This window comes from Ictidomys tridecemlineatus, chromosome 3, assembly GCF_052094955.1.
Source record: "Ictidomys tridecemlineatus isolate mIctTri1 chromosome 3, mIctTri1.hap1, whole genome shotgun sequence".
Classification (NCBI taxonomy): Eukaryota; Metazoa; Chordata; class Mammalia; order Rodentia; family Sciuridae; genus Ictidomys; species Ictidomys tridecemlineatus.
This window is the reverse complement of record NC_135479.1, coordinates 17173293-17198502: the sequence shown is the minus strand read 5'-3', so window position 1 is coordinate 17198502 and position 25210 is coordinate 17173293. Positions and strand designations below refer to the sequence as shown.

General features: G+C 33.4%; 1 protein-coding gene across 2 annotated transcripts in view; it reads right to left on the bottom strand.

Moving 5' to 3' along the window:
• Nsf (N-ethylmaleimide sensitive factor, vesicle fusing ATPase) overlaps positions 1-25210 on the bottom strand; it is a 147843-nt gene that overhangs the window by 102327 nt on the left and 20306 nt on the right. For both annotated transcript variants that reach the window (XM_021728362.3, XM_005328151.4), the window contains exons 2-6: positions 22919-23004; positions 20600-20699; positions 18231-18270; positions 2722-2888; positions 315-422 (exon numbers count right to left, since the gene is read on the bottom strand). In XM_021728362.3, the coding sequence (XP_021584037.1) occupies positions 315-422; positions 2722-2888; positions 18231-18270; positions 20600-20699; positions 22919-23004 (501 nt within the window). The remainder of the gene's footprint in view (positions 1-314; positions 423-2721; positions 2889-18230; positions 18271-20599; positions 20700-22918; positions 23005-25210) is intronic.

Below are 25210 nucleotides of genomic sequence, written 5' to 3'. Positions count from 1 at the left end.
GTAACAAATCCCACCATTGTGTACAGTTCTAATGCAACAATTAAAAAATGGGAAAACAAAAATAATATCTTCATTCAGCTAAGATTATGAATACTTATACAAACCTCAAATTACTATTAGGTCTGCAAATAACTATATTTTAATTTGTATATTAGTAACAATGCTTTATGAAAGCATTTTCTCCCTATCAAAAAGAAAATTCACCATATGAAAAAATGCAAAGCAAGTAAATAGTTAGGAAAATTATATTAATCTGCACAATTCACATCACAAAGTCACAAAGGTTATTAATAAAGATTAGAAACAAAGCACACCTTCTGTTTTTTACCAGTTGCAGGCTCTCCCTTCAAGATGCTAGGATCCATGGCTTCAATATCCTTCACCAGTAAACCAAAAAGCTTTTCATTGAAGCTAAACACAAGCTATGTAGAAAAGAGGTAAGGGGAGAAATTTTATTTCATGATATAATGGCCTGATTCTCACATTATCACCAATGTTTTCCAAATGCAGAAAACCAGTTTTTACCTCTCTCAAATATGCTCCACCAGCACACTACTCACATAGCCAATGAGAATAAAGGGGAACTACAATTTATTATCTGCTAGGGATCAAACACTTTAGGAGGTTACATAATGAATTCTGCCAAACATTCTCGGGAATAGAAATTCTAAGCAATGGGGCTCAGAGTCACAGTAAACAATGCCCGGGTGTATGACTCTAAAATTCATGCTTTAGATTGTACAAAATGCCTGCCACACAAATGCAGAAACAGCTCTGAATGCTTAATCATTAATTCACCAAGTACTTGTTGAGTGCCTTCTACAATATAGACCCTCTTCCATGAGTTGGAGTACAAAAGTACTACTACTAACCACTACAAATGAGAGTAAATACTAGGAATAGTGATTTGGGCTAAGATATTTACTTTTCTTTATTCTGGAGTGTTTTCTTTCATGTATTTATTGACACATACATGTTATTGAGTTTACAAGGAAAACAAACACCAAAGCATTTTCTATTAAACATTCTTCTAAGCATTTTTTACTACGATACTAAAGCTAAAGGCAAAGGTAAAAACAATAAAGTTTAGGTAGGTAATCTGCATACAATTATTAGCCAAAATATGCAGGAATCCGTAAGGGATAAAGCATAGCCCCCAAACCAATGGACAGGTAGTCAACAATTATCAGCTAAATGGCATCAGGGGGAGCATTCCAGACCATTCAAAACAAAACTGCACCAGTGGAGCACTGGGTCCACTTACGTCAGAGTACTTCCCACATGGCATTTCTAAGCCATTAGGGATCAGAATGCTAGAGAACAGCAAATCTCAAGCATTTTAATCTCAGAATGCCTTTATATACTACTAAAAATTCTGAGGACTCCAAAGAGCTTTTGTTTATGTGGATTAGACCCACTGACATTCATCATATTAGAGATTATTAGAACAAAAAACTTTATCATTAACTTAAAATTAATAATGATAAATCTATTATGCGTTAACATAAATAACATTTTTAATTTAAAAAACCCTATTTTCTGAAACAAAAATAAGAGGAGCTTTGCACAGAACAGATATATCCAAGATATGTGATTAAAAAGTAAGGGAGTTATACTTACTAAGCCTGCACAATTCTAGTCAGAAAAATTCTAAAGTAGCTTTCAGCTTAAGATGTCATATGTAGTTACAGTGAGAAGAATGGTGCTGTCACATTTTTCTAAATTTCTTTGATGTCTGGTGTATGGCAAACACCTCACATCTGCTTCAACAGTCAGTGCACTGTGCTAGCACAAACCACGTAGTCAGCAAACCTCCACCACACACTTGTGGAAGAATACAAGGAACATGACAAAAACATCTTGGCACTATTATGAAAGTAGTTTTGACTCTGTAGATCCCTGAAAAGGTCTCAGGGAACCCCAGGGTCTCTGGACCACACCTTAGAACTGCTGCTATGGAGCTAAGGTATGAGGAAGGAGTCTGAAATGACTAAGAAAGTCACTAAGAAGGAGACAAATGTGATGGGAAGGTCAAAAGAAAATGCTCATATGAACTCACATTTAAGTAAAATTTTGAAAAAAAGAAGAATCTTTCTTAGGAGGTTAATTATGTGATATTAACTGAAGTCCAAATAAAGGACAATACTGACAAATGTCTTCTTTTATTTCTTTGTTTGGCAGTGCTTGGAATTGAACCCTGGGCTTCGCACAACTTGGTGAGGTATACCCACAGTCCTTGGCAAATGTTTTTTAATGAAGGTTTTGGCTTTAAATTTTCTACAAAAAAAAAAAAATTGAATATATACACAATTTTTTTAGATTCTCAAATCCATAACCAAAAGATATCATGAACTACTTTTTGTACAGAAATACATTAGGAAAAGATATCCCAGAAATAAAACAAATGTCCTGCAATTAAAAAAAAAAAAAGAAAGAAAGAAAAAAACTCAGATTTATAACTGCAATATTCCTAAATTTGCAGAGGGAAAAGCAACTGTAACTACATATGACATCTTAAGCTAAAAGCTACTTTAAAATTTTTCTGACTAGAACTGTGCAGGCTTAGTAAGTATAACTCCTTTACTTTTTAATCACATATCTTGAATATATCTGTTCTATGCAAAGCTCCTCTCAGTTGTTAAAAAGTAGAAGTAATTTTGGATAACAACAGGGATTAGAATACCTATTAAATGAAAGGAAATAAAGAAAACTTAGACCTACCTGCTGCCCCACTGAGAAGGCCTGGTTGTTGAACTGTTGAATAAATTCTGCTGCCATCTTGTCGGTATCATAAGGGTTGGAGTCGATGTTTTTTTTCTGCAGGAAATCAATCTCGATGGTCATTGTGCCAATACACTGTTTAGCTTTATCAAATGTATACAAGGAGACTAAGGGGGAAAAAAGAAGCATTTAAAAAAAATTATAAGGTCACAAAACTCTTTCTATGTTTCTAGTAACTTAATTTTCAAATAAATGAATCATAACAGCACTTGATCAAAAGAGGCTTAATACAGCCTTCATTAGAAGGACACACAGGCACAGATTTAAAAAATAATAGCCACTAGAGATTTTCTTCCTCATCTGAATTCATTAGAAAATACTGAACAGCTAGGTGGGGTGGCACACACCTTTTCCTCCTTCTCCTTTAAACAGAGGACAATGTGACAATATTAGAAGTCCCAGTAGAGTTGGCATAGCAAGTGCTTTCCAAAGAAGATTTTTATTTGACACAAGAAAGAACCACAGTTAGAGGTAGGTAGATTCTTTTGCCCAGGAAAGTAAGATGGAGGGGGTTAAAAAGAAGCCTTGGGAAACATGTTTAATAGGGAGATTCACTCTAAAGCAAGTTAGAATGTGACATTTCTAATGCTATGATAACATTTACTGAGCACCTAACTCTATCAAGGAAATATAGTAAGTTTTACATGTAAATTTAGAAAAGAAAAAATATATATAAATAAATAAATAGATGTTCTAGAGCCTCAAAATAGAGGGAGTTGTGAGAATGTAGTTCTAAATACATATATCTTCTTTATTAGTAATTATATATTTGTCACATAAAAATAGTACTCTTGATATATTCAGTTTTGTGAGTAAAATAAATTTCAACTATGTCTTTTTTAATTGTATTTATTAAAATAGTTAAAAACTAAAAAAATAAATAAATAAATTTAGAAAAGGACAAGAGCCATGTTTTTAACTCATTTTTATATTAACAGTGTCTAACATTATTTTTCATGTGCTTAATACATTCATGAACTGCATAAATGAAACAACAGCAAAAATTCCCATGATATCCATGCTAATAACAAAGGAAGCAAGACAAGCATATATAAAAATCTTTAGATAAGAAAATTTCTATTCAAGCCAAGTAAAAAGTTCTAAAATGGCTTTTAGGTTACACTGTCATCAATTTAAATATTAAAGCATACATGCAATTTTATATCATATAATAACTATTCAACAAAAATCTTTAATTACATAACACTCAGTTCAAATAACATAGCTTTAGAAAAATAGGTAAAAAGAAATGTTCCTAAATGACATACCATTACAAAGAAGCATTTCTATAGGACAAAGTCTGATTTTTGTATTTTTGTTGTTGTTGTTATTGTTGTACTGGAGATTGAACCCAGGAGTGGTTAATCACTGAGTCACATCCCCAGCCCTTTTTTTATATTTTACTTAGAAACAGGGTCTTGCTGAGTTACTTAGGGCTTTGCTAAATTGCTGAGGCTGGCTTTAAACTTGAAATCGTCCTGCCTCAAGCTTGGGAGCTGCTGGAATTACAGGCTTTGTCGAATGTATATTAGGAGTCTAGGGGGAAAAAAGGAGGTGGCATGCACCTCCCCCAGATTTTTAAGTCAGATTGAAAAGTGTATTTTTTTAAAAAAAAAGTATCACATTACATCATAATGTATTGGGATCATTAAGAAAGAATAGAATAAGCTACCAAGAAATCTTCAAGGGAAGTTTGCATTTTGAGTTTCCCCAAAAAGAAAATTTGATTATGTCCAGTAAAATTTTTTTTTTTAAGTTTATCACTGGGCTGGGGTTGTGGCTCAGCGGCAGAGCGCTCACCTTGCATGTGAAAGACCCTGGGTTCTATCCTCAGCACCACATAAAAATAAATGAATAATAAAGGTATTGTGTCCAACTACAACTAAAAAATAATTTTTAAAAAGTTTATCACTGCTTTTTGATAGGGCTTAATGCATACAAACTTTACATTCCTCCTGTGTTCCCTATAGATCACTGTCCTAAAATTTGCCAATGGTCTCTTTAGAATACAGTAGAAGTTCTTCTAAGCAGCCTCCCCTGAGCTGACTCACAAAAATTTTTTACTCCTCCCATGTATACCACTCTGCACGTGGCTTGCCTAATGCTCAGTTTGCAAGTTCCTCATGTGCCACTGGAGTGCTACACAGCATGGATTAACTATGTTCATCTTCTAATCTGTTTATGCTAGTTTTATTATTACAGGAACTATGCCATACAATTAAGTAGTATAATAACTTAACATTTGGGCATTCTAGAATTGGAATTATAAAACTAAGTGGAAAGTTTCAAAGAAAACCTTAAAAAAGTTTTTTTTTCCTAAAAAGCATCATTAATATGAACAAGAAAATCAGAAAATATTAGAGGAGAAATCCACAAAAATTCAAAAGGATTCTGCACTTCTAAATGATTCAAAAGGTCTAAGCTCTACTTCGATCTCAAAAAAAAATCTATATAGAAATTATAGTTGAAGTTTTTATGTACAAAAGACAACACAAAAGTTGTACTCCAATTGTGTATAATGAATCAAAATGCATTCTGCTGCCATATATACCAAATTAAGATAGATAAATACAATTTTTTAAAAACCACAGGCTTTACAAATATTTTAAAAACACAACAACAATAACAACAACAAAAACAAAAAGACAACATAGAACTCCAATCTATAGACCAAAACTACAGGAAAAGGCTTTTAACCAAGTTTACAATTAACTTCTAGTCCCAGTCACATCTGATAAGTTTCTACAGTTGTCAAAAAAAAAAGATTGTATTTTTACATTTTCTTTGGACAAGAGATATGACACTTTTGTGAGTTAGCATGGTAAAACAGCAAGAAGCTAAACAGAAAAGTCACTGTAGTATAGCTTTCAATTGATCTATCATTATTACAAAACAAGTGTTGCAAAGATTCTAGTGGTTTGCAAACCTAAATATTCTCTTCAAAGGGGATTTTTGAGTCTCTGAGTTTCCATGGATCCAGCAGGAATCCACATAAATCATTTAAGCTCTCTGTGCCTTCATTCATCACATTTGTAAATCAAGAGGACTGAACTAGGTGAGTCTTCATGATCACTCATACTCCAAATTCTATTCTAAGCTTATTTCTTATATTCTAACCACTTGAGTTATGTATAAGAATTTTCTGTAAATTCTTTGAATTAAATGACTTGTGTAATCATATTTTTATATTTGGCTTACTATCTTAAAGGGGGCAAACATATTTAAATATTTCAAAAGCAAAGTAACAAAGCCTGATTATAATGGAAAAAGTATCAAAGATCAAAGAATAAGTTTGAGTCATGTCTGAAAGTTTCAGAATACTCTCCTGCTCCAATTCTGGAAGTTTTATTTCTTCTTAATATTTCCTAGAAAGTACAGGTTATTTGCTAAGTAACTTTTACAGGCCAGAGAGATTGTTTCCTCTATATCATGAAAAAATACTTAAATATTAATGTAAAATATTAATGAGTTACTTAGGAATTCCACTGTTCTAGAAATGCCCTTGAGCTTTGCCTAAAAAGGGATTTATAGAAAGGCTCATTGCAATACTTTTGTCAAACACTGAAAAACATCGGTAGGGAAACAATGAATAAAATGCAATAGATACAGAATGTGGAACACTGAATAGCAATTTTTATTAAAATAAAAACTTTATATTTAATAAAGATGGATGGCCCATGACTCAAATTATTGAGTGAAAAAACATATTTCAGAAATATTTTCATAGCAAGAATTAATTTCAAAAATCAATAAATGGTATGGATTCAAACTAAAAAGCTTCTCTCAGCAAAAGAAATAATCAGTGAGGTGAATAGTGAGCCTACTAATTGGGAACAAAGTCTTATCACACGCCCATCAGCTAGAGCACTAATGTCTAGAACATATAAAGAACTCAAAATCTTAACACCAAAAAAAAAAAACCCCGATCAATAAATGGGCCAAGGAACTGAACAGACACTTCTCAGAAGATGATATACAATCAACAAATATATGAAAAAAAATTTTCAACATCTCTAGCAATTAGAGAAATGCAAATCAAAACTACTCTAAGATTTCATCTGACTCCAGTCAGAATGGCAGCTATTAAGAATACAAACAACAATAAGTTTTGGCGAGGATGTAGGGAAAAAGGCACACTCATATATTACAGGTGGGACTGCAAATTGGAGCAGCCAACATGGAAAGCAGTATGAAGAATCCTTGGAAAACTGGGAATGGAACCACCATTTGACCCAGCTATCCCATTCCTCAGTCTATACCCAAAGGACTTAAAAACAACATATTACAGGGACATAGCCACATCAATGTCTATAGTAGCACAATTCACAATACTAAACTGTGGAACCAACCTAGATTCCCTTTAGTAGATAAATGGATAAAGAAAATGTGGTATATATACACAACAGAATATTATTCAGCATTAAAAGAGAATAAAATCATGACATTTAAAGGTAAATGGATGAAGCTGTAGAATATAATGCTAAATGAAATTAACCAATCCCCCAAAAAATCAAATGCCAAATGATTTCTCTGATATAAGGATGCTGATCCATAATATACTGTTGGTGGGTGGGATGGGAAGATTAAATGAACTCTAGATAGGGCAAAGGGGAAAAGGGGAGGGAGGAGGCATAGGGATAGGGAAGATGGTGGAATGTGATGGTCATCATTACCCTAAATATATGTAAGAAGATATGAAGGATGTAAATCTTCGTATCTGGTTTGTGTACAACCAGAGATATGAAAAATTGTGCTCTATATGTGTAATATGAAGATGTAAATCTTCGTTATCTGGTTTGTGTACAACCAGAGATATGAAAACTTGTGCTCTATATGTGTAATATGAATTGTAATGCATTTTGTTGTCATATATAACAAATCTAAAATTTTAAAAAATGGTTAAAAAATAAAAAGAAAGGGCTAGGGTTGTTGCTCAGTGGTAGAGCGCTCGCCTAAAATGGGCCAGGCCCTGGGTTCAATCCTCAGTACCACATAAAAATAAATAAATGAAACAAAGGTATTGTGTCCAACTACAACTAAAAAATAAATATTTTCTTAATATTTATTTTTTAGTTCTCAGCGAACACAACATCTTTATTTTATTTTTATGTGGTGCTGAGGATCAAACCCAGCGCCCCATACATGCCAGGCAAGCACGCTACCGCTTGAGCCACATCCCCAGCCCCTAAAAAATAAACATTAAAAAAGAAATAAGTAAAAAAGAAATATCTGCATACTTATGCCACCATTTTGTACATTAAAGACTCCAAAACAATGCCAAAATGTCATAATGTATATATATGTGTGTGTAAATACACATATGGGTACATGTATGTATGTCATCTTCATACTGAGAAATTTGAGTAAGTATACTAAAATACCATCATCACTGACTCTAGTTTTCAAGTGTATTTTACTTTAAGGTTGGAGTTCCTAAATAGAAAAAGGAAAACAAAACAAAACAAAACAAAACAAAACACAAAAAACCTAGGCTGCTAACAATTTCAAATGCTATCTATGGGCAGTACTATGAGCAGTACCATGGACAGTAACATAGGCAGCACCATGGTCAGCACCATGGTCGGTCCCAAAGAGACCACAATCCTGAAGAGATTTCATCCAGGACCAAAGGGGGACACGATAGAGAATGTTTTCTTATTTTATGACTAATAGTAATTTAATATCAAAGACTAGTTTAAAATGTTTTTATAAGCAAAAAATGTCATAGCAAATGCTTAGGATAAATATTACAATGACAGGTAGAGTAGAATGGCCAAAAAATGTGTGAACATCAGTCTACAATACTTAAGACAGACATAGTAGATGATTCTTCCAGGAGATTCTCTCACATTAAAATCACTGACTCAGGGCTAGGGATGTGGCTCAAGTGGTGACACGCTCGCCTGGCATGCACGGGGTGCTGGTTTCGATCCTCAGCACCATATAAAAATAAAAATGTTGTGTCCACCAGAAAAAAAAAATAAATATTAAAAAATTCTCTCTCTCTCTCTCTCTCTCTCTCTCTCTCTCTCTCTCTCTCTCAAAAAAAAAAAAAAACAAAAAACACTGACTCAACTAAAAAGTCTCACTTTATAGCCAAAACTCACATTCCAGAATCCTTCAACAGTCCTCCTTCAACCACATCTCCTATCCTGTCTTTACTTAGGTTGAACCAGTTTTCTCCCTTTATGGCTACATCATCTATATCAAACCTCAAATCCTGCCTAACCTCAAGCCTACTCCATCTATCTTAGTCCCCACTCATAACTTGGTTTTACAATTTTACCCCTAAGTCTGTTGGTGTCACCTCTTTAAAGATCTGAGGAAGGAAGGAAGGAAGGAAGGGAGGGAGGGAGGGAGGGAGGGAGGGAGGAAGGGATTTCTTATAGAAAGAGAACACCTATATAACATAATTTAAGCACAAAACACATTTCTCAACTCATCAAAATTTATAACCTTGAATTCTCACAGACCATAAAATATCTGTGTTAAAAGTTAAATTTAAGCACACTTTTACCCTTATATTTAGGCAAATAAATTTAAGGAAATTAGATACCTAAGCTACATGCAACACTATCTTCTCATTAGATTTTTAAATAAGTGTTCATTTTTACCTGCACCAATGTCCACACATTAGGGAACCCTGATTTCATACCCTGACCTACTTTCTTTTGCTGCTAAACTTCTCTGCTTTATCAGCTTCTCACTATGCTTCAGGTGAGGAAGTGATAGTTAAGGGAATCACTTATGTCAGTGTTTCCCAAAATGTAGCTGATAAGAACCACTCAAGGGTGACTGTTAAAAACACAGATACATGAATCATATTCCCCAAGGAGCCTGTGAATCTGTTTTTAAAAAACAAACTCCCCAGATAATTCTTTCAGGCAGTGTGGAAAGCACTAATTATACGACCTTCTCCATCAACAAACCATATTGAAGGTAATCTTTATTTTTACCTTTAATCAAAAATTTTCATACTGGGCTGTGTTGTGGCTCAGTGGTAGAGTGCTTGCTTGCCAGGCATGTGTGAGGCATTGGGTTCAATTCTCAGTACCGCATATAAATAAATGATAAAATAAAGGCCCATTAATAACTAAAAAATTTTTTTAAAATTCATACTTCTTCCTACTTCCACAAAGAAAATGAAGAGCCAACTAAAGATTACCTCAATGTTTAAGCTCCCTCTAACTCAGAAAAAAATAATAAATGTCATGTTCCTAAATGAGAAGTAAGATATTCTCTTCTCGATTTACCAACTTTTCTTAGGCATTTGTCTTCTTTTAACCAGTTCAAAGCTACAATACTTTTGAATATCTTCAAAAGCATCAGGTCTAGAGGATAATGGTGTTCCATGAATTTGGATTTATGTCCTAAAACTCCATAGGAGTAACAAGGAGGATAAACAATACCATATATAACCTATAACTTTGGCACTACCACAAGACAAAGAATACTATGAAATTTAACTTATTTGAAAATAGAAAAATAAGCTCCAAAAAATACACAGAACTTCCATTGTGGGGGAGGAGAAGCTTGGTTATAAACAAAATATAGACAAAACCACCTCCAAAAAGAGAAAATCCAGCACCAAATACTTCAATGCTAAGTACTGATGTGGGACCTGGCTGTCTACAGCTCCAGGTGCTAGGAAATGACTTGAAAGTATAGAGGACTAGAGTTAGAATTATCAAAGAATCATTGTTAAGAATCAGACAAACAGAGAACCAATTGTGCTCTTAAAGATATAGCAATGAGGGGTCTGGAGTTGTAGCTCAGTAGTAGCACACTTGCCTTGCACGCATGAGGCACTGGGTTTGATCCTCAGCACCATATAAAAATAAATAAATAAAATAAAGATATTGTGTCCATCTACAACTAAAAAAAAATTTTAAAAGATATGGAAATGAGGAAAAGAAGTCCATTAGAAAAAAATTAAGAATCATACAGAAACAAAAGAGAAATAAGCTATGTCAACTAAACTCTCTAGCTCTCCATCTACTTCATCAGTATTATTCATGAAAGAAATTGTAGTTTCCTATACTGACAGAAAGTAATACTCTTCAACTAGTGATCTTGTCTACAAATTCATGAAAAGTACAAAAAGACTAGTTTCATCCAAGGTTATTTTTTTTAAAAAAATAACTTAAAACAAAATATTGCAGCACTGTAGCTGATGAAATGTCTTCCCATAAAAGATCAACATGAAATAGAGAAATCTATAATGTAATAATTTAAACTAAATTACCTATTTGCAAACAAGCACTTAGATATAACAAAACTATCATGAGAAGATGAAATACTAAAAACAGAAACAATAAAACAAATGCAATGTGAATTTATTGAATTCAGAAAAACACTGAAGAAAACAAAAAAATTTTCAGGAGTGAAGAATAAATTATTAGATATCTAAGGGAGAATAAATTTCAATGAATTTAATAAGAGGAAAGCAAGAAAGAAAACAACCAACATTTTAAAAAAGATTTTTTTAGAAAATATTTTTGTGGTAGATGAACACAATAGCTTTATTTTATTTTATTTTATTTTTATGTGGTGCTGAGGATTGAACCCAGTGCTTCCTGTGCTAGGCAAGTACTCTACCAACTGAGCCACAGGCCCAGCCCTTAGAAAAGATTTTTTAAAACTTAAATATCACTGAGAAAGCAGTTAAAAATGGAAGATAGGCAAAGAAGGTCCAACATACATGCATAATTAGGACCCCTGAAGAGAAAAGCAAAACAACTAGATCAGAACTAATATCTTAAACCATAAAATAAGAAAAAAAGTATGAAAATAAGAATTTAAATTGACACATTGAAAGGACTCATCATATACATCTACATGAGAAAATGAACCCAGAATCACCAATTTCAAGATATAGTCTAATAAAGACATTAAACTTCAAAGACTGAAAAATCTTCAGGGTTTCCAAGCAGAAAATCAAATTCCTCCTAAAGGTAAGACAATTATACTAACATCAGACTTCCCAAAAGCACATAAAAGACAAGGCAACTGTGATGCAGCATTTTTGATAAATTCAAGGAAAGAAAACAGGTCAAGAATTTTATATTTATTCAGCTTGTCCTTCAAATTTCAATGATACAGAAAATTAGTTGACTACATAAGAACCCAAGGAACAGTGTATTTGCATGTATGCCTTAGAGGAATGTACTAGAGGGCAGCTTTCATTCAACCAAGAGAAACTGGCAAAAGAACTGATTGTGGTTGTTTGAGAGACTTAACTGTAGAGTTAAGACAAGTATGGGGTCATGTAGAGAAGAATGACATGCAGATATCATATGTTCTGACAGAATGGGAAAAAAAGGGAGAATACAATATGATTACTGACTGTTGTGCAGATAACAGATAAGAGTTAAAGGTTTTCATTTAGAATTGACAAAGCACAGCACATTTTTAAGAAGATTAAGTAAGGGGTGGAGTTGTGGCTCAGTGGTAGAGCACTTGCCTAGCACACCTGAAGCACTGGGTTCGATCTTCAGCACCACATAAAGATAAATAAATAAAATAAAAGTATTGTGTCCACTTACAACTAAAAATATATACATAAAAGATAAGTAAGGAAAAAAGGGGAGACAGGGCTTTCTGAGAGGTATAAATACAAAGTAATCACTGGCAAAGATATAAACATTCTTAAATCATTTTTTAAGACTAGCAGGCATTGGGCTGGGGTTGTGGCTCAGTGGTAGCGTGCTTGTCTGGCATGTGTGATGCACTGGGTTCAATTCTCAGCAGCACATACAAATAAATAAAGGTCCATCAACTACTAAAAAATATTTAAAAAAAAAGAATAGCAGGCACACCACATTCAGAAACATAATTAAAACAAAATGATAGAATTGAGATCAAACATATCAGTCAAATCAATAATTGTGAGTGACTTAACTACTTCATTAAAAGAAAAAGATTTTCAAATTAGCTCATAAAACCCAATTCTATGTGCAATATAACAGATGTATCTAAAAGTGATTCAAATGGCTAAAAATAAAGAAATGGGCAAAGTACGTTGAACAAATAAAAATCAAAAAAATAGAGACTGTAATTCTGATATCAGAGTATAATTTGAAACACTTTAAATAAAAGACACTTTATAATGCTAAAAGCCACAATGCACAACAAAGATATAATTACCTGTGCATCAAATAACATAGAAACCAGCTATGAAGTAAAAACTACAGGACATACAAGGAAAAGTGGTCAGAAAGACATTATTAATAGGCAATTTTAATGTACTACTACGTGAAACAGGTCAAACGGACAATATTCAGTAAGAAGATTAATTACTTAATATTACAATGTAATCAGTAAAGATCTTATGGGCACACAGCATAACAGAGAACAGACCTTGTTTTCGGTATACATGAATCATTTACAAAAGCTTCTCACACATTAGGTTCCAAAATTTCAGTTAGCTTCATAAAACAAACAACTTTTATCACAGTGCAATATACACTGGCATTAAAAAACGAAACTAAAAAAAAAAAATGAAACTAAATTGGGCTGGGGTTGTGGCTCAGAGGTAGAGTGCTTGCCTAGCATGAGTGAAGCACTGGATTTGATCCTCAGCACCACATAAAAATAAAATAAAGGTATTGTGTCCACCTATAACTAAAAATAAATAAATATTTTTTTAAAAAAAATGAAACTAAAAGAAAGAAAGAAAGCAAGCAAGCATCTTCCAACTAGAAAATTTTAAAAGTTCCTAAACAACACCTAGATGAAAGGAGCCACAACGAGAAAATAAAAAATTTCTGAAAAATAAAGATAATGAAAATACTGTTATCAGAATCTATTACATTTAATGCAATGATCAGAGAAAAGATCAGAATCTTAAGACTTTTAAATAAAAGCCAAAATAAAATTTCCTTTATTTTGAGGCAAAGAACCTCAATATACAGCAAAAATAGACAAAAAGGAGAAATACTGAAATATAAATATTAATGAAGTAGAAAAAGAGAAAAAAAGACCAAATCAATAAATCAAATTCTAATTCTTTGAAAAAAAATCATTAGCTAATTTAATAAAAAAAAAGGAACAAAAGAAATGGCAAATAACACAGAGCAAAAAAATTTTTTTATCATAAAAGATCAGTATCTATACTTCCATACAAATAAATCTGAAAACCTGGATGAAACAGATAACCTCTTAGAAAAGCAGAGTATGTCCAAACTCACCCAAATAGCAATATAAAATTAAAACACACCAATTTCCATATAAGACAGACTAGTATCAAGGAACCAGCACAAGTGAAGACACACATAGTTTGCCTTGGTGATTTCACTAGATAATTGTACCAAATCTTTAGAGACCAGAGAGTCTCAAAGTTATATGAATTGTTTTATGATACAGAAAATCAAGGAAGACTTATAAATCCTTTTTATGAAGTATGATATCATTAATACCAAAACTTGATTAAAATCGTACATAAAATAAAATCATTTAAATATTGTTGCAAAGATCCTAAGTAAAATATTAGCAGACAGACTCCAACACCACATTAATGATATGTCAAGAGCAAGTAGGGTTCAAACTAGTAATGCAAGGATAATTCAGTAATAGGAAACTTACTAATAAAATCTACCATGCTAATAGAACTAAGAAGAAAAATTATGATTATTTCCATATAACAAAAAAGACTTTGATAAAACTTAAACCCATTCCCAGCCCAATCCCATTTTGGTCTTGTAAAATCCTTGATCCCAAATTTTTACTCCAAAATCTCATTTCTATTAATTCACCTTGAAGATACACTTCTAACAATACTAAAATAAATATGCTTAAAAGTTATAAAGTACATTATACTCTATAATTACAAAGTAGCCTAAATGATCCAAAATAAGAGACCAGTTGAATAAACAATGGTACAGGTATATAATGGTGTGCTATATAACTGTAAGAATGAGGACGATCTCTTTGAGTTATATGAATAGATGCCTAGAAAAGAGTATCTTTGGTATATTACCATTGAATAAGAAAGAAGGGAAATATAAAGTAACATAGAGATGGCAACTTATTAAAAAAAATAGCCCCCCAAAGGATCAAAAAGAAAAAACAGTTTACCCAAAATAGGTTGGTAGAAAAAGATAAAGGGAAAGAGGAGGAAATGACACTTCTGAGTACTGTTGTTCCTTGGTATCCATGAGGCACTGGTTCCAGGGCTCCCCACCTCAGCAGATACCAAAATCCAGGAAGGCCTCTATTCATATAACTCAAAGAGATCTTCCCTTCTGTGAAATAGCATAGAATTTATATATGACCTACCCATATCCTCCTATACACTTTAAATTATCTTTAGATTACTTATAGTACCTAATACAACACAAATGTGTAATTGTTGCACTATATTTTTCAGAGAATGATAAGAGCAGAGTCTGTACAATGTTCAGAAAAAAATTTTTGTTTTCTGAAATATTCCAATCTGCAATTGGTTGAATCCACGGATACAGAAGGCTGATTATATAGGTGCCTCTGAACAGTTTAGATGTTTGCATGTTAATGTTTTATATTAAATCAGAAAAGATAAGGATGGGGGACCTAAAACTGAATGCAACATAGCCAAACAACTAAACCCAGCCACATATTAAATGAACATGACAACCACTCCAAAGCAAGGGTGAAAGGATAACTAATCCAAGTAACTTTTAAACACAGTACCCTAGCTGTATATCCAGGGTAAAAAAAGGGAACTACAAACCAATCTGGAAGTTTTTAGTAGATTTATTTTTATAGTCATGGCAATTCCAAAACTATTTAATGTATTGTAAGATAGAGGCAAAAATATTAATTTGTTGAGATTCAGGATTCTCCAGGGCAAAAAGGAAGATACAGATGTAGAATGGGGAAAGCAAAGAAGAACTCTATGGGGCTGGACTAAAACTGGAAGTATCAGTATAAATTCATGATAATATTTGTGTATGTACCTGTATCCTTTATCTAACATGTAGATGATATTCCAATTCTGCTAATTGTTCCAGCTATCTCCTCTACAGCATCTTTTCCCTTCAGTTTAGATCTGAGTCAGCATTATATAATTGCAGTTAACTGTCATTTCTGGAATAGGAACTCTTTGTTTATTACCAAAAGAGCCTAGAAATAATGATTCCCTAATTGTGGCCTAACAGCTAGAACTTGGTTTCTAAATGCCAACTCCTATTAAAAGAAACTAGACTTCTTTGGGGAAATGGCTAACTTAAAGCCTGGGGCAGGAAAGGTATGTGATGAGCTAGGAACATCTTGTGACAGAAAGAAAGTGTTCAAAACAACAACAACAACAACAAAAAGAACATGAGGGCAGCAAGCCAATAAGCCAAAGGAGCCAGGGCCCAGGTTGTATACAGTGCTTGCTTAGCATGCATGAGGCACTGGGTTCGATCCCTGGCACCACATAAAAATAAATAAATAAAAATAAAGGTAGTGTCCAACAAAAAAAAAAAAAAAAGAAAAAAGACAAAGGAGGGCTGAGGATGTGGCTCAAGCGGTAGTGCGCTCGCCTGGCATGTGTGCGGCCGGGTTCGATCCTCAGCACCACATACCAACAAAGATGTTGTGTCCGCTGAAAACTAAAAAATATTAAAAATTCTCTCTCTCTCTCTCTCTCTCTCTCTCTCTCTAAAAAAAACAAAAGACAAAGGAGCTAGCTTGTAGGATCTTGTACTGACCAAGTATGGAAAAATTTGAACACCAAATTGAATATGTACAGTGATAAATTACAAACTCATGAATAAAACAGGAATCTATGAATCCTTACTGATAATAGATAGGTAGATAAATAAGTACATAAATGGGAAAAAAGGGCTTTTTTTCTAGTACACAGACTGATAAATGTGGAAGACACCTGCAGCTGCAAAAGAATTTTGTATTTATATTAAAAATGGGGTTGCAGGGCTGGGGCTAGGGCTCAGTGGTAAAGCACTCACCTAATATGTGTGGGGCACTGGGTTCGATCCTCAGCACCACATAAATATAAAATAAAGATATTGTGTCCACCTATAACTAAAAAATAAATATAAAAAACAAATCATTAAAAAAAATGGGGTTGCAAAAATGCATCAATGAATGCTAAGACAGAAAGTTTGATCTGGAACCAGATAAGAATATGGTCTTAAACAGTTTCTCCAGAAATAGCTTTTTAGTTGCAAGGGGAAAAATAACTAAACAGTGGAGAAATCAAACATCTTGACCATATAACAAATTTAATTAAAAAAAAAATGTAGGATACCTTAGGATGGGATAACCTGCAAAAGACATAACAATCACTTCTGTGGTATTCTGAATGGGGATGAATAACCTCTATTAATCATTAGAAAAATCATACTAACTTAAGTTGGAGAATAGTCTATAAATGTATTTTCCAAAAATGTTACCAACATGAAAGCGGAGGAAAAAAAAAAACCTAAAGAACTATCCCCCAATAATAATTAAGTGCAATGTATAATCCTGAATCAGATCTAAACTGAAGGGAAAGGATGCCATAGTGGAGATAGCCAGAACAATTAGCAGAATTGGACAATCTGCAAGATTAAATAAAATGTCTCAATTGAATTTAATTGTATAAATATTTAATTAACTAAATTTGATTACCATAAGAACATAACATTTTTATTCATAGGAAATACACACTAAAGTATTAAAGATAAAAAGGAAAGATTTCTTCAACTAAAACTCAAATGGTTTAGAAAAGGAATGTGTGTGTGCCTATGTATGCTCATACATGTAAAAAAGGAGGAAGAAGGAAAATCAATAATAAAAAAATGACAACTGGTGAATCTTTTTTTTTTTAAGAAGAAGGAATATTTTTTAAACTTTATTTTATTTATTTATATGTGGTGCTGAGGATCGAACTCAGGGCCTTGCATGTGCAAGGTGAACGCTTACCGCTGAGCCATAACCCCCACCCCAACTGGTGAATCTTAATAGAGGTAGTATAATAGGAATTTTCTGCATCATGTTTGCAACCTTTCTATTAATGTGATTTTTTTAACTTGTAAAAGTAAGCAGAAAAAAACTGTCTTAATTATACTTGCATTTCCTTTCCTTCCCCTACTGTATCCATGAAGTTGACACAAAATCATTTGATTACATATTCATACTCCTGAAAGACAAGGCCAGTTTTTGTTTATTAGCTCTTTGGCTTATTTTCCATAAGGAGCTTAATCTTTTTTTTCCCCCTGAAGTCACCAATTGCTTTCTTTGCCGTTCTTTTAATGAACTATGATGATCATATCATTGTCATTCTCAATGACACACTTCACTGAGAAAAGAAGGTAAGGACATAGATCCCATAACTATTTCCTTCCAGTTCTCAGAGTTTTAACCCATACTCTGAATAGAATGAATGTTTAAGGTCCAATAACAATAGAAAAGTATATAGATCTTGATAACTGATAAAACCATATAGAACATCCATCTCAGTGGCTAAAAAAACATATACTTACCTTCTATTTCTTGCCCAATAGAAAGTCCAGCCCATTTTCGCTAAAAAATAAATGAGAAAAAGAAGCACTTGAAATAAAATCAATCAAAATTAAAGAAATAAGGAAAAGAAGAACACATTCTAAGACAAAAATATTGTATGTTGTCATGTATTGAATTCTGCATCCTCTCCAATATGGTGAAGTCTTAGTCCCTGGTACCTGTAAACATGACTGTATTTAGAAATAGGGTCATTGCAGATGTAATCATGTTAAGATGAGATCCTACTGAATTATAGTGGGCCCTAAGTCAATATAACTGGTATTCTTTTAAGAAAAGAAGAAACACACAGACACAGAGAGAATGCCATGTGATGAAAGAGCAGAGACTTCAGTGATGTATACAAGCCAAGGAGCATCAAGGATTGCCAGCAACACTGGAAGTTAGTATGGAACAGACTCTTCCTTAGAACCTTCAAAGAGAGCATGGTGCTGTTGACATCTTGATTTCAGACTTTTAGCTTCAAAAACTACGAGAGTTTTTGTCTTCTGAACTTTCTTTTTTTTATTATTGATATTTTTTATGTTGTTTTAAGAAATACAATTTGTGGTTCTTTGAAACAAAGCTCTGGGAAATTAATACATAGATTAGAGATAACTTCTGAACATCTGCATAAAACACATGAAGCTAGCCTTTTTACAGTGAAGTTGGCCCACTGAGTAGGATGCTTCTCTATACAATACTATGCTCTTGAAGTCTTTACTATATCAGATATTTCAGTGTTCTAAATATACTGCTGCAGTTAGTTTTACTATTTGTACAGTATCATAAAAAGAAATTTAATGCATGAAAACTAAATTACAACTGGTCAGATAATCTATATGGAAACCCAAGAAGGGACTCAAATCATTACATAGTCATGACTATTCTTTGTGTATGGATAAAGAATTTTCAGGTTTTACAGTCATACTTCAGCCTCTCCCTGATTCTGTCTAAAGTAGCAAGACTGTATAAAGGGAAGACAGATTATATGCAGGCAGGAATTTGGGGCTGGCTTGTTATAAATTCAAAATTAGTAATTACTGATAATATGCCAAAGAACAGTGAGAAAAATAGTTTTGGGCTGGAAATCCATAGTTTGCATATTCATCTGAACACTGGATTTTACAGTGTGAAGCTTAGAAGATGGTGCATCATGTAACAAGCACTCTCCTTCCAGCTTTCTCACCATTCTGCTCTTCATCTCCCTTAAAAAAAAAACTCTTCTATAAAATCCCAACTCACATCTAGCCAACATGAAATACAGGAACATGCTGTATATGTAGTCGCATTTAGGTTCTGTACTTTAATCCCCAAACAGCATTAAGGGATGATACTGATAGTAACTCTTGTATGGGGTTGTTCCAAGAATTAAATGAGTTAACACATTCAAAAGTACTTGAATAGTGCCTGATCTAGAGTAAATCTTGGGGGAAAATTTTTACAAAGCAGAGACAAAGAGAAATGGCTACCTCAAGCTACTTCTGACTACTGGAATCCCAAAAAGTTCTCTAAAAGCTGGCAAACCATGGGATATCCCAAATTGTTAATCTGCAGAAACAAATGTGAAAAGTAGTCCTAATAATGGAGAGGCATCCAAACAGAAAAAAGGAGAACAGTAAGATTTCCCAAAATTTTTGAGTGTTTCAGGAGATCTTTAATAGTTCCCAAGTGTTTGATCTCTTTCTCTAACCTTAAATAAATAAATAATGCTTAATTTCTTATAAAGAAATAAATCAATGTTTACTAACTAGAAAGAGGTAAGATAGCATTCACATTGCTTAGGAATGTGGGGTGACTAGCCTGGGTAAAATGATAAGTGGGAAATGATACATGCTTGTACCTGTGGTGCTCCATTGTCATGTACTATGAGCACTGGGACCCAAATAGACTCCACAGAACCCACCCCCAGTTATAACTGGAATCACAACCCTTCCAGTTGTTGGGGGAGCCTAGCAAGTTAAATTATAGTTTGAGGTAACTACTTTTTTCATGTTCTTTAGTCTGATACCATTATATTATAAAACTTCTACTATTAGATGTCAATTTTACAAATAAGATTATTTTTATATCATTTCTGTTACCCTGAGAGTTAGCATTAAAATCATTTGACACTATATCTAATGGCTGACTGGTATTACTGCTTAATTTTTAAAAATTAGAAAAAAATCAAGGCAATAAAATGTAGCCATAGTAAAAATATGATAAGAATATATCTTTAAATTACTTATATAATACCTATGTATTTTTCTTAAATATGAATAAATAATTTAGAGAGTGATGCTTGCTTAAAATGAATGGACTCTTGTATGACTTTCAAGAATAGGAAAGAATAAATGAACATCTGAATTACCTGAGGTAGGCTGAATGCAATGCTCCCTGGCACCACTGATGGATGGGTCCTCAGTGTAAATGTGTACCTGTGATTGGGAGAGGTCCTCACAATCACATGCCTAAAAGAAAACCAAAAACATAGTCAGTACTTCATATCAAAGAAAAAGAAAACATAATTTCTAAATATATTTTTTCCCAAACTGATGTCTAATGAGTACCAGATAGAAGTATCGCACCATATGACAGTCCTGAAGAAACAGAATCACAGATTTAGTTTCCAAAAACTATCAGCAATTCAAAATGTTTTCCAGACATAAAGAGCACTCTGGGCCGCCAGGCATGGTGGAGCACACCTGTAATCCCAACAGCTGGGGAAGCTAAGGCAGGAAAATCCCAAGTTTGATGCCAGGCTCAGCAATTAAGCGAAACCCTCAGCAATTTAGCAAGGCTGTGTTTCAAAATAAAAAGTCCGGGGAATATTTCAGCAGTAAAGTACCCTAGGGTTCAATCTCCAGTACATACATACATGTTTATACACACAGACAGACAGACAGACAGACACATACACATAATAAAGACCACCTTGGGCCATGGACATATCAAATGGAATCCAGTCAAGTTCAATAGAGTACATCTAATCCAAAAAAATCAACTTCATCACTTTCCACTTTATATAAATCAGAAAACAGGGATTTAGAGTCCTTGATATTAAGTAAAAAATAGATTTCCTCTCCTGAGAATTATTTCACACATCCTAACAAAATAAAGGCAGGAGAACAAGAGATAAAAGAGCTAGAACATAGCAGTAAAAAACAAAGTTAGTTTTTAGAAATATTCATTAAAAAAATTTAACAGACCCTCAAAAGCTAAAACAATAACACTATAAAATAAAAAGATGAAAAGTATGAAAAAATTTCCCCAATGACATCAGCTTTCATGTACATATTAATATTTACAATTTCAAAGAATTTTATGCTAATACCCTGCACAAATGCTACTCATAAATACATATATTTATTTTGTAATAATCTTCTACATTAAGAGACTAACAAGGACTGTTTATAAAATAGAAGTTCTAAATTCTGTTATCCAACAGCACCATATTTTCTTTTCCTTTGTGGTGCTGGGAATCGAACCCAGGGCCTCATGGATGCTGGGCAAGTACTTTACTACTGTGGTACACTGCTAGCTCAATTATCATTTTTAAAATTATCTTTTACAGCCAGGCACACAGCACACACCCTGTAATCCCAGCAACTTGGAAGGCTGAAGCATGAGAATCAAGTCCAGCCTCAGCAACTTAGTGAAAAAAGGAAAAAGGACTGGGGATGTAGGTTGGTGGTAAAGTCCCTTTATGTTTAATCCTGAGTATCAAAAAAATAAAATAATGACAATAATATTAGATAATCTTTTATGATACTATAATTTTAATGCTAAAGGTTAGCATTTCTATACATATTGCTTCAACATATATGAAAACATTTCATAAACAAATTCTCACATTGATTACCTATACTTCAGTTTATTTGTTGAAAGTCTTGTGTTCAATTTAGCATCAAAGAATGTTTAGCACTGGAAATAATGTTAATATAATCAAGTATATAATCAATGCCTCTTAACTCTAAAGCTCAATTAAAATCCTGCTCCTTTGTTCTTTATGTCCCTAGACTGACTTTTGGTACAGCCCCTTCAACTCCTAATCTCTATCAATCTCAGAAGCATGTGTATGGCACAGAACTTGGAAGCAGGGTCCTTGGAAGATTAGTGGGTGATGTGAATCAATTGAAACAAATTATGATGAAAATGCTTTCAAAGATTCCACATTTCTCATGCATCTACCAACTTTAGTCTGTCAGATTATCATAGTAATAATGTTCTAAATAGCTAAACTTTATTGAGAGCTTACTTATTTACATGCTAGGGACTATTCTAAGTGTTTTATCTGTGTAACTTAATCTTCACAACTACCCTGAGGAAGATATTAGCATCATGCCCATTTTAAAGATCAGGACACAGAGACACAGAGATGGTGAGCCTGGACCCCAACTCAGACAATCTGACTCCAGAGTCAAACACCTAATAACTATGCTAGCAATGAATCAGATAACCAGTATGTTTAGCTCTGTGAAGAAAATTAATAAAAAATTAAGAGTGATATATACAAGCTATATATGTCTTTTAAAAGTTAGATACAGTAATAATTAAAATGCCTAACTCTCATTTCCTTCATTTTCCAATTCAGGAAGAACAATACAAAAATAATTCTGAAGTTTCCTAAAAATTACTCTTTGGAGTTTCTTAAATATAACTTGCAGGTTAAAAGAAAACAGATACTCACTGGCCAGACTGGAAATCCTTCTCATTCACAACTGCACAGTTGGTTAATGACAATTCATCTGTAGGACATCTTGCAGCTTGCATGCTCTATAAAAATCAATGGTTAAGAAGATAAAATGAAGTTAGGATTTATTTCCTTAAAGATTATCTATGTCTTCCTGAACTGTATTCTTCATCACTTGTAAAAAACCTCTACTGTTTTTCACTCCTAGAATCCCTTCTGTGGTAGACGCAAACCCTTCCTTTGGGAAACAAATCCTCCCTCATTTCATGTGGGTTTATGGGACTGCCAATCACAGAATACACACATATACACTTTAACTCACCCACAGGATTTTATATGTACAGGCACTAAAAGAAAAGCATTCTTTTTGCTGCATTACCATACGGAGGAAGATTTTCTACTCAAAAAAGACAGTAAAATGGTCACAAAGAAAGCAGTCAGCAGAAACATAGACAAATAGCTTTATGGAAACTCAGACTGGACAAAGTTTAAGTCCTTGAAACCAGTCCTAAACAGGTTATAAGACAATAAATAATTTTTTTTGCTCAGCTTATTGGACTCCAATACAATAAGGGGCTTTCCATTCTATCATTTCATTCACAGAAAAGAATGTTTTGTTTTGTTTTTTTTCCTTTTTGGTATTAAGAATTGAACCAACGGGCACTTTACCACTGAGCTACATCTCCATTATTATTTTTCATTTTGAGAAAGGGTCTCGCTAAGTTGCTCAGGACCTCAATAAATTACTGAGGCTGGCTTTGAACTCTCGATCCTCCTACATCAGCCTCTCAAGCCACTGGGATTATACGCATGCACCACTGTGCCTGGCTAGAAAAGAATCTTGGCTGATGAAAGTGTTGTGAAGTTAATTCCACAAATTACAAAAAGCATCTTGTTATAAGAGATCCTAAGTGGCTATGAATCATGTCTCCTACAGATTAAGAAAACCTATCTTTTAAACCTCTTTCAACAAAAATAATTACAAGGAATACTTTAAAAGAAAAACAATTAGTGGCCCTTTTGGTTAGCAGTTACTAGCAAAATGTTCAAATGATGTTTTTAACCAATAACCCCCCCCCATTGTTCTCTAAGTTTCCGGGGAGCATGACACTAGGACACATTCCTTTTATAAGTGTTCATCCCTCAAATCTCAAACCAAAGCAGATTATTCTTAAATTTGTCTCCCAAACACAAATTTATAGAATAAGATGAATCATTTTTTGCTATGCTTTTAACTAAAAATTTCAAAATCATCATCCCAGTTGTTTTGGGCTAAAGTAGGAAACGTTCACAAGACAATCCTTTGGGATATAAGAAAATACTAGTACTTTATTTATATTTATTTTATATCAATTTTCTCATTTATATATGACAGCGGAATGCATTACATTTCTTATTACACATATAGAGCACAATTTTTCATATCTTTGGTTGTATACACAGTATATTCATACCAATTCATGTCTTTATACCTGTACTTTGTTTGGATAATTATGATCATCACATTCCACCATCATTAATAATCCCATGCCCCTTTCCCTTCCCCTCCAACCACTCTGCCCTACCTAGAGTTCCGTCTATTAAGTTCAAGAAAAAAAAAATGATTTCAAAAGTGCAGCCAAATTCCCTCATTTTGATCCAGACACTGACATGCAATTAAAATCAAGTATCAAGATAAACTAAATTTAGGGCTGGGATTGTAACTCAGTGGTAGAGCTCTTGCCTTGCATTCGTGAGGTACTGGGTTTAGTCCTCAGCACCACATAAAAATAAGTAAATAAATATATTTTTTAAAAAGTTATCACTTGTTAAAAAAAGATAAACTGAATTTAGAAATAGCCCTCTGAATACATACAGCAACATCTTAAAGAATGATGTATCACTTTGCTGTATGTATTATTAATAAAATAAAAATCATGAGATTATTGTACATTTAGTTTTAGCACATCTTTTTTATATGTTAAGTATGGATATATACTGGGGGTACATAAGACATTTTTTAATTTTGGGATTCATGATCAAATGTTTGGAAGTCACTAATTTAGCATATGAAATGAACAGCCAAGATCACAAATCTGCTTGCTGAATGAGATAGCATTTTGCCAAGGTCACACCTTGACCAGGTATCTAACACCCTCCCAGGGTCTCTTTAGCCTGTGAGTTTCTTCCTTTTGTATTCCTTCACCAACCCTCTGCCCCTTGCCTGGGCAATTCCTACTCATTCTACCATTTTCAGCTTAAACATTACATTTTCTAAGTGGGCTTCCTAAACACCTTCCCTACCAACTA